The sequence below is a fragment of the Mus pahari genome, chromosome 10, assembly GCF_900095145.1.
Source record: "Mus pahari chromosome 10, PAHARI_EIJ_v1.1, whole genome shotgun sequence".
NCBI lineage: Eukaryota > Metazoa > Chordata > Mammalia > Rodentia > Muridae > Mus > Mus pahari.
In genome coordinates, this window is record NC_034599.1 from 15,155,827 (window position 1) to 15,166,706 (window position 10,880).

General features: G+C 32.2%; 1 protein-coding gene across 1 annotated transcript; it reads right to left on the minus strand.

The window, feature by feature from the left end:
* Positions 1–4,196: 4,196 nt before the first annotated feature.
* LOC110328131 (olfactory receptor 18-like) lies at positions 4,197–10,214 on the minus strand. The gene is made up of 2 exons (XM_021207499.1): positions 10,004–10,214; positions 4,197–5,203 (listed from the first exon to the last, which is right to left on the minus strand). The coding sequence occupies exon 2, from the start codon at positions 5,188–5,190 to the stop codon at positions 4,246–4,248; it is 945 nt and encodes a 314-aa protein (XP_021063158.1). The 5' UTR covers positions 5,191–5,203; positions 10,004–10,214; the 3' UTR covers positions 4,197–4,245.
* Between the last annotated feature and the right edge of the window lie 666 nt (positions 10,215–10,880).

Below are 10,880 nucleotides of genomic sequence, written 5' to 3' on the forward strand. Positions count from 1 at the left end.
TCTCTCTCTCTCTCTCTCTCTCTCCTTACTGATTTATACATAAGACTGTAAAGCTCTTAGCAATGTTTCCAACCATAACTGATTGCTTCTTGTCATCCTGATCATAGACTAATCTTCGGAAACTATAAGGGAGCACCCAATTAACTGTTTTCCTTCATAATGTTTACCATTTGCCTAGGTCATGGTGTCATGATCAAGAGTCAAGGGTCTCTTCACAAAAAATCAGAATTTATCTAAGTTACAGACTCAGAAAGAAAAGAAGGAAATAGTAGCTTTAAAATGAGTATGTCAGTCAGTCCTAGCCAGAAGTCCTAGCCAGAGCAATTTGACAACAAATGGAGATCACTATGTTCATAGCAGCCTTATTTATAATAGCCAGAAGCTGGAAAGAACCCAGATGTCCCTCAACAGAGGAATAGATACAGAAAATGTGGTACATTTACACAATGAAATACTAATCAGCTATTAAAAACAATGAATTTATGAAATTCTTAGGTAAATGGATGTATCTGGAGGATATCATCCTGAGTGAGGTAACCAAATAACTAAAGAACTCACTTGATATGCACTCACTGATAAGTGGATATTAGCCCAGAAACCTAGATTACCCAAGATACAATCTCCGAAACAGAAGAAAATTAAGAAGAAGGAAGACCAACACGTAAATACTTCATTCCTCCCCAAAATAGGGAATAAAATATTCTTGAAAGAAGTTGCAGAGACAAAGTTTGGACATAAGATGAAAGGACAGACCATCCAGAGACTGCCCTACCTGGGGGTCCATCCCTTAATCAGCCACCAAACGCAGACACTATTGCATATGCCAGCAATAACTTGCTGAAAAGATACTGATAGAGCTATCTCTTGTGAGGCTATGCCAGTGCCTGGCAAATATAGAAGTGGATGCCCACAGTCATCTGTAGTATAGAAGTCAAAACCCCAATGGAAGAGCTAGAGAAATTATCCAAGGAACTGAAGGGGTCTGCAACCCTATAGGTGGAACAACAATATGAACTAATCAGTACCCCCAAGAGCTCGTGTCTCTAGATACATATATAGCAGAAGATGGCCTAGTCAGCCATCGTTGGGAAGAGAGGCCCCTTGGTCTTGAAAACTTTATATGCCCCATACAGGGGAATGCCAGGGCCAAGAAGTGGGAGTGAGTAGGCAGAGGAGAAGAGTGGGGGGAGGGTATAGGGGACATAGATTTGAAATGTAAATGAAGAAAATATCTAATAAAATAATTTTAAAAAACACGCTCAAAATGGGGTAACATAATGAACAGATAAATCTCATGAGAAAAAATGCAAATTGGGGAAAATGTTTAATCTCATTAACCATCACTGAAATGCAGATCAAACCTACATTTAAATTTCTTCTCATTCAGTCAAAAGACTAATCATTAAGACAAAGTAGAAGATAATTTGAGCCTTTGTCAAAAATGTGATGGTATTAAGTTAGCCTTTTGTGAGTTATTATCTATTTTTATCCCATAGACCCATAGCATTATAGGGTATTGTTAAGTAATCTTAATAACCCTCCAGAACTTGATAGTAAAACCCCATTTCTGAAGGTACCACATTCTTAATCACAGAACATGGAGTTATCAGTTGATACTGACCTGAAATGTTCATTCCTACTGGCTAGATTTTACAGTTTTGGAACATAATATCTAAATCACTGGAAGCATGGTTGGTTACTCATTTACATTACTATAAGATCTAATTCATACTCTGTGAGATTGCATATTTCTGACACTATTGATGAGGCCAATAACCAGAGGATATATTATAGATCTGAATTCACAATGACTGAGAGAATTCAAGAAATGTGTACAAGCTCAGGCTAGACAAAATCCATCATGGAATGGTGAGAGGTAGGAATGAAATCTCATCTCACCACTAGCAGCTGTTAGTATTCCTTGCTGTAAAGAGGGAGTATCAGGATCAAGTTTCATTTGTGTATTTTACTAGCATGAGGTGAATGGTATTATTTGCCCAATTTCTTCTTTGGGTTGTTACTTCATAAATGATATTTTAATTGTATATTCTATTCCTTTGTTTAATGCATTTAAATTTGTCAGAACTTTCTGGTGGTGTCTCTTTTTTAAAAAAATTATATAAAGTCTTAAGGCATTCAAATAAATATATTTTGACTTCTTCCTTTCCCATTTATACACTATTAATCATCTTCAGTTATCATATTGTTCTAAGAAATGAAGTACTATATTGAATAGCTTTCAAGAGTGGACATACTTCTCTTATTCCTGATTTTAGTGAAAATGCTTTGAATTCCTTTCCATTTACATTGGTTTGATTGTGTGATCAATCAAATTGCTTTAAGTGTTTCAGGTAGTATTCTAATGAAGCTGTCCTTATTTTACTGGGTATCCTTTTCTTGCTCCTTTACAAATTTAACATTCTCACTTTGTTTTGTGTTTTGGATGATTAGGTGTCATGGAAAAGTTTTTCTTTCTGATCTTATCTATTTGATATTCTGCATGCTTCTTTTCTCCTGATAAGCGTTTTTTAAACTAAGTTAGGATAAAAGATTTTTTTACCCTACTATCTATAATTTTTGAGACTAATTTTTGGTTTCTGTTCTGAGTTTATTCTATTTTTCAAAATCTTGATTTTTTTAATAGTATTAGAGAATTTCTATATATTTCATTTTCTAGATGTTTTGTATTTGATATTTTCTGTGAATGTGTGATGTAAGTATCCTACCTAGTCTTCAAGCACAGATACTTTCACTTCCAACTGATCCAATCTTATGTTGAGCTTTTCTTTCATAACTTTTATTTAAATTAAATACTTCAAGTGGAAATATATAGTATTCTGCCCATGTAAAATCAGTATAAAAACTCTCCAACAAGTAAAACTAAATGTATCTAACTATATTATTTTTGGGCTTTTATCAGAGGACTCTAACTTCATATATCATTGAGATATTTGGACATATTTATAGAACACAGTTTAGGCAGCACTGTTCATTATATCTAAGCTATGCAACCAACTTAGGTCTCCAAAGAGACCTAAGGAGTGGACAAAACAAATATGTTATATATAAAATGAAAAAGTGCTTTCAACACTACAAAGAACAATGCTACTCTATCAAAATAACAACTGCGAAGATGATCACAAAATGAGAAATGATAGTAAAGTCTAGGGAGACATGTTCAAAGAACCTTATAGTCTTATAGAAAAATGTTATTTTGTAATCCAATATCAAGTACAATGCATATATTGACAGAAAATAACAATAAAAATCATCAATCTGCATGAAATCTTAGCATTTATTAAAGATAAAAGCCAATTTGATTACTCGTTATGAGGATGTAAGTTTTTCATTGTTTTATTTTTTAAGATAAATTATCACTGCAGAACAATATGAGTAACATAAATGCATAATAATTCAAGATCTTTCCAAAATTGTTACAAATTCTGCCTTAATATCATGTTAAAACTCCTAGTGCTTTAAATATTTTCTATATATCTGTGAAGTTCATACATGTGTATAATGACATGTAAGCATATAAACCTCACATTTTCTCTTTATCCCAACCAATTTTCTCTACATCCTTGAATACAGGATTTCCACCCAATTTCATGAATTTTTTCAGTTAGTTCATTGTGTCCTATTAGTGTTGCCCATATATGCTCAATTTAGGGGCTAACCCTAGAGCATGGAAGTAATATCAGTGGTCACATAATCAAAAGGGGATGAGTGTCCCTTCCCAAGAAAATATATACTGCAAATTTCTGCTCTATGAAACTCAAGACAGCAACACAAATATCAATTATTAAAATTAAATGTTTTGCATAAAAGTCAAATTAGATTAATTTCATATTTACATGCTGATAAATTATGTTAGGAAACTATAGAAAATTTTTACTCTGTGTAATTAAACAGTCATGTTTTCATTTGTGCACATGTTAAAGGCATGAAAATTTTTAATCGTGAAACCTAATATGATCTAATGCATTTTTGGCTGCAATCTTTGGTATTTAATTGTATAAAAACATGTGCTATGCCAATATTTAAAGTTCTATGTTCAGAAACCAGGCTACAGTAAAGCTATAACATGTAACTTGGACAGGCACAACAAGAAACATATAGATTCACTACATGTATGGAGTAATTTTTGATCATCTTATATCCAGAAACTTCTATATTCTTTACATTTTTTCACTAATCCATTCTCAGTTATGGGACCCACAATTTAAGAAAATATATATTAAGGGATTACATAGGTAGGTAACACATTATTTGACTGAAAAATTTCTGGAGGGCTTTTTTGATATCCTTGTTCCTCAAGCTGTAGATGAAGGGGTTCATCATGGGAACCACCATGGTATACATTACTGAAGCCACCACACTTTTCTTGGAAGAACTAGAAATAGATGAGCTAAGGTACACACCAAGACCTGTTCCATAAAATAAGCAAACAACTGACAGATGAGATCCACAAGTAGAGAATGCTTTATATTTCCCCCAAAATGAAGGGACTCTGACAACGGAGGAAATAATTTTATAATAGGAGTAAAAGATTCCTGAGGCAGGGAGGAAACCAACAGTGATACTGACAAGAAATATAACTATGCTATTTATAGAGGTGTCAGAACAGGCAAGTTTTAGAAGCTCTGGAACATCACAGAAGAAATGAGGGATTTCTATATTAGTACAAAATTTTAGTTGTGACACCATAAAGCAGTGCACCTGTGAATCAATGAGACTGATACAAAATGACATTACAACCAAATATCTACACAGACGAGGATTCAGAATGACTTGGTAGTGTAGAGGGTATAAAATGGCCACCCATCGGTCATAGGCCATCACTGCCAGTAGTAGGCTATCCATACACCCAAAAAGAAAAAAGAAAGACACCTGAGTTAGGCAGGCAGCATAAGTTATAGATTTATTATGGGTCTGAATGTTTACCAGCATTTTGGGGATGGTGGTGCTGCTGAAGCCTATGTCAGACAATGAAAGGTTGTAGAGGAAGAAGTACATAGGGCTGTGGAGGTGGGAATCAGAGCTGATGGCCAAGATAATGAGCACATTTCCAAGCACAGTGAGCAGGTATATGAGCAGGAATAGTATGAATAATAGAGGCTGCAGTTCATGGTTTTCTGAGAGTCCAAGGAGAAGGAATTCCAAGTTACTTGTTAAATTATATAGTCCCATGAGGCTAGAATATCTTTTTAAAAGAAAAAAAAAAAACCTTGGTGATGAATTAAGCACTACAGAAGCAACTCGCTACATACGTGTATTTTTTTTTTTGTAATCCAGCAATTCATAAGAAATAATTCATATATGCTAACTTTTAAGGTTTAGACATAGTTTACTTATTGTAAAAATCATGCATGGGCTAGCAAGTTTGTCTGTTTGGTACTTACTTTAAGACGCATAATCCATGATTTAAATGGAGGTCAGCACTGTTGAACCTGACTAATCAATGTAGGAACCTAAATTGAATCCCAACATAAAGATGGTAAAAAGTAGAGGATAACGAGGAAAATATGAAAAAAAGAAAAAAGAAAAGGATAAAGGATAGAAGGAATGTAGGTGGGAAGGAAGGAGCAAGGAAACTAAGGAAGAAATAAGATATGAGATGAGAAGAGAATCAAAGCAAAGGGAAGGAAAAAAGGCAAATGAAGGAAGGAAAGGAAACAAGAAAGTACAGGACAGGGCAGAAAGGAAAAGAAACAAAAGAAGGGAAGAGAGAAGAAAAAAAAGGATCTCATCGGAAATACAGCCATTATATTAGGTTTTGGTAGGCATTAAGAGACTCCATCCTCTCTGGTTTCCTTTTATAACACATTTTGACTTCCTCTTCAATATATTTTCATTTCTTCCATTCATAAATAGAATATCATCAAAGCCTGTAGTTTGAAATTGAGTATATAAACTGTGATGTACATAAACTTCTTTTCAAAACAACAACAACAACAAACTTACCTGTCTTGAGCATTTTGATAATAAGTCAAAACAGACTAACTCATGAACAGTGTAACTTTAGTTATAATTTTCAGGTCTGGCATACTCATAATGTTTTTCTTAAATGGACTCTGAGAAAAGCTTCATCTACATCTATTATCTTTCGAAACTCTAGGCAAACTTTATTCCTTAGGAAAAATATTTTCAAACAATTAATCCATGAAATTACTATGAAATCCACAGTAAAATTTCTGCTAACCAGTAAAAAAAAAACCACAAGTGAAAAAGAAAGTGCTTTTTTTCATCTATTTACATTGGAAAAATCTTATAAAAGAACTTAGTGAAGAATTTATTTCTATTTTATCTTTAAAAAGTGCACTAAGCTTACTTCTTCCTTTTTATATTGTGAATACACAGGCGAAAACCTGCTCTGGAGAGTTTGCTCAGCAGTTAAAATCACTTTCTTCTCTACCAGCAACCCAAGTTTTGCCTGCAACTCAAACACAGGAGGAACCTGCACCCTATTCTGGGTTCCTTGGGTACCCACACAAAACTGTCTTAGACACAAAACATATACTCAATAATTTTTATTGAAAATAAAACTTCAATTCTTGTTCTATCAGTTGTTAATAGTCAATTGAAATTTATGTTCTACATGTTTAATATAGTTTCTTTATTTTTCCATTTTCTGATTTTGTAACTCAAATTTTGTAATTCCTTTGAGAGTTAGCTTCTACACACATATAAAATTGTCAGGTAAGAGTATGTTCAAATGTACATGAGTGTATAAACATTTAGCATTGTCATAAATATTTGATAAACAGTCATTATTTTTAATGGCTGCAAAATTATTCTATATAATTGATTCTGAAGTTGTTATTAATTGATAAAGTAAAATGCTAAGCAACATTTTTCTTTCTCTTTTTGGTTGATAAACAAAAGAAGTTTCATTATGCAACACTACAAAGTATATATTATTATACTTTTCACATATCTATTCTTAAATGCCTTACCTATTCCTTCCTGCCTACTTTCTGCTTACCCCTAGCCCACAATCTTCTATACGCATTTAAATATAGAGTTATCAAAGGAGAAAATATGGTGTTTTTTTTTTAATTATTTCTTATTACCATTTAGCTTGAAATTCTGCCTCATTATCCCACGGTCTTGTAATACAGATAGGCATATGGTACCACACTTAGCTACAATATTTAATTCTTTTTCTTTTCCTTTCTTTTTTCAATATGCTTTTTTATGTCACTCAGCATATTAATCATTTCCCTCTCTTTGTTACTTTGTTACTTTCTTTGTTTGTTTCTTTCCTTCCTTCATCTTTTATTTGTTATTGGTAAATTAAGATCTCTTACCTTTGTACATGTTAGACATGTATATTAATTATGTAGCTCCATCTATGTAATGCCTAACCCCATCATATTCTGTAAATGCTACATGAATGCTAGTGAAAAAGTCATGCTGAGTTAACATGTTATTCTTTTATTGTTATTTGTAAAAATATGGTAATATTTCTTAGCTATATTTCTAATGAAAGTTTTCAGGATAGGTTTTTGTTCTTTTTTTTTTTTTCATTTTTTCCCTATTTAACTCAAATTCAACCCATTCATGTACGTCTAAGGATATAAGAGCACAGTGGAGCCAAAGCTTTATTTTGAAACTTAGCTTCACATTTTTATAACATCCTAAGATGTTTTCAATTAAATCATTTTTCTAAAGACAATTTATTTCCTCTAAGATCAGCTACCTTAATTTTAAAATTTTGAGTGTTTATTTCTTCTCAAATGTAAAGATATGATTTGATTTAATGTCTCATTGAAACTTAATAATAAGTACAATTACTGTGCAGTAATCATTGCAAGTTTCCAAAGTATTTAATTTTGATAAAAATTCAAGTAAGAATTAACAGAAAATCTCAAGCATGAGTAATTCAATAGGTATACTGATTAAGTCTACTGCATAATAACAAGACATGAAACCCATGATTATATTCAATAATTTCAGATAAAAATTATCTTCAAACATAGTTTGAAGTAAAGATTGCTGAAGTAAAATTTACATGAAAGATGTTATCTGTCCATTATAAATTTGTTGAAATGTTTATAATGTTATTTTTATTTTCCAACTTACATGGTACAGATGACTCCATTGATGAAGATAACTTCAGATATACCTCATTGATAAGATGTTAAAGAAGGTAAGAGAACAAATCTTAAAACTTAGCTCTTATGGACTTTTTTCTTCTCTTTTCTTCCAATCAGTTTATAAACCCCAGAATGTTAAATATTTGTGTAGTTGAAGTGTACATCTCTTTTAACATTTTTCATTCTCCTTAGATGTTAAGAGGTTATTCAACACTGAAAGTTTCATATTGTTTTGGTAATTTCTATTTTCTCTCATTATTATATCTATCACTGTTAACAAAATTTCTCTGTGGTATGGTTATAAAGGATTGTGATTCTACCAAATAGAAACTGATGTAAGGGAATCAGGACCTCAAGGCCAACCTTGGCGGTAAATTGAACCCTGTTCTCAAAAAAGTAAACAAAAGTAAAGGAATACATGTAAGAAAATTTACTTTTATAAGAACAAAAATAAAAGCTGGGCATGGTGGTGCACACCTTCAATCCCAGCACTCTGGAGGCAGAGGCAGGCAGATATATTTCTGAGTTTGAGGCCAGCCTGGTCTACAAAGTGAGTTCCAGGACAGCCAGAGCTACACAGAGAAACCCTGTCTTGAAAAAAAAAAAAAAAAAAGAAAAAAGAAAAAGAACAAAAATAAAGTGGTGCAATTCAGCCACTGGAAGCTTGCTTAGAATGAATTCACAATGAGATTAGATGTAAAGTCCTAAATATAACAACAATAAAATTAACAATAATGAAACAAAAATATGAGGAGCAAATGAGACAAAATTAGCAAAAAGAAAAAAAAAAGAGAGAGAAAATTGAAGTCTCAATTAAAATAACAACATTTTGCTGAATGTAACAGTACTTTCCATTTTGGTATATGACTGTACTTAATTTCATCTGTAATTTGTTCAAGTCACAAGATACTATCATGATATTCACATCTACTCAGTTATAACATATGGAATAAGGTTAGATAGGAGAACTGAATTTTAGTAATAATAATGATTTGCCTGATGTCACGCAGGTAATACATACATATCAGATGAAAAGTCATTTTATTCAATCACTTCTATTAAAAGTAAAATTCTAGCTAATTAATTAGATTAATTCTACCTAAATAATTAATTATTGGATTAAATAACTTTAAATAATTAAAATTTAAGGTCTACCCAGACAACTTTGTCAATTTCCTCAAATTCACATGCAGTAAGCAGAAATTTGAGATATAGTTAAAAATTTTCTAGTATACACAACCAATGGTGATTTTAATATGGGTGTGAAATTTTTTTGAAGGTCAGAGGTCAACTTTGGGTATTCTTCATTCTAATTTTTTTTTTTTGAGAGAGAGATAGTATATCATGGATTTTGGACCTTACTTGAATTACATTGACTTGCTAGTCAAACCCCAAGATCTGCCTATCTCAATTCACCTAGTCCTAAGGTTACAGACAGACACCAACATAGCCAACTTTTTAGTATCACTCTTGGTAGCTGAATTCAGGAACTCGTTGTCCACAGCAAACATCTCACCACTGATTCATCTCTTCCAATCCCTCTAACAGTTCACTGGTTCTTGATATTTATTTCCTATGATTATCTTCATCTTTATTTTTATTACAAGGTGCTTAGTAATTTTAATCAATAGCAGACAGATTAGAGAGGCACCAATTTTTTGTTCTGATTGAAAAATTCGACTGAATTATAATCTACAAGGGTAGAAAATTAGACTATTTGATTATTCTCATATTAATTAATAAATTAACTTAGTCATCATAACTAATAACATAAACTTCATAAAATTTTGCTTATTGATGCATTTCTCCCACTGATTACTCCACAACATATACTTTTATCTTTCTGGTATCAACAATGTAATAATCCTGTCTCTCTTTTTTCTCTTGCATAGATTAATACTTACTAGGTTGTAAATTATTTCAACTTGACAATGACTAGAGGTGACTGAAACACTCTTTCACTCTTGTCAGATGTGTGATGATGTTCCAGTTTCTGTGTTCAAGACTAGAGGGAAAACAGTGAATCATGACACTTCCCATGTGACTGATGAATATGTGAGGAGAAGGAAATACAAATATAAGGTATAAGTTATTCCGGATCAGAAATGTTTAACTAGAGCAGGAACAGAAAGTGGATATTTATGAGATTTTGAGGCTCAATTCACAGAGCTAACAATTATGCTTCAAACTATTCAAATCTCTAAGGATTTCCTAATAGTAATTTAGAACAGAAAGGGCAAAAGTGAATGTACTGAGAAAGGCATAACCCTTCCTATTTCAGGAAGAAGCTTAATTATACTCTTCTGACCTCCAGGTTGTAGAGATATTGCAACACTAATACACATACTTTTAATTAAATTAAGTAATATGAGGTGTGATATGTGCAATTTTATTGAACAATTAATGTAATTTGTAGATAGTTAAAATTTCCATATAAAGTATCTGATACGATTTCTATGTTTTAAGTGGTATCTGTTGTCTTTTAACTTCTCTTCCATGAACATACTTTTTTCATTAATTAATGTCAAGAAAAGATGACATTTTTCTAGTAAGATTCAAATGGCCATTAGAATCTCTGAATTCTATTCAACTGTAATTCATCTCTCTTTTAATAAAATGTTCTCTCTTTTTTTCTCTTTGCCTCACTGTCATGTCCCACTACCGCATTAGCACCTCATTACTATAACAGGTAGTTTTCAAATTTGAAATACTTTACCTCAGTCTACTAGGTAGTGGGTCTACAGACGTGAGAGGCTGGGGAAATTTCTGTTCAACACCTCA

What these genes read in the sequence shown, in the direction of transcription:
- LOC110328131 (XM_021207499.1), bottom strand. Translation starts at nt 5,190, where the DNA reads ATGGGACTATATAATTTAACAAGTAACTTGGAATTCCTTCTCCTTGGA.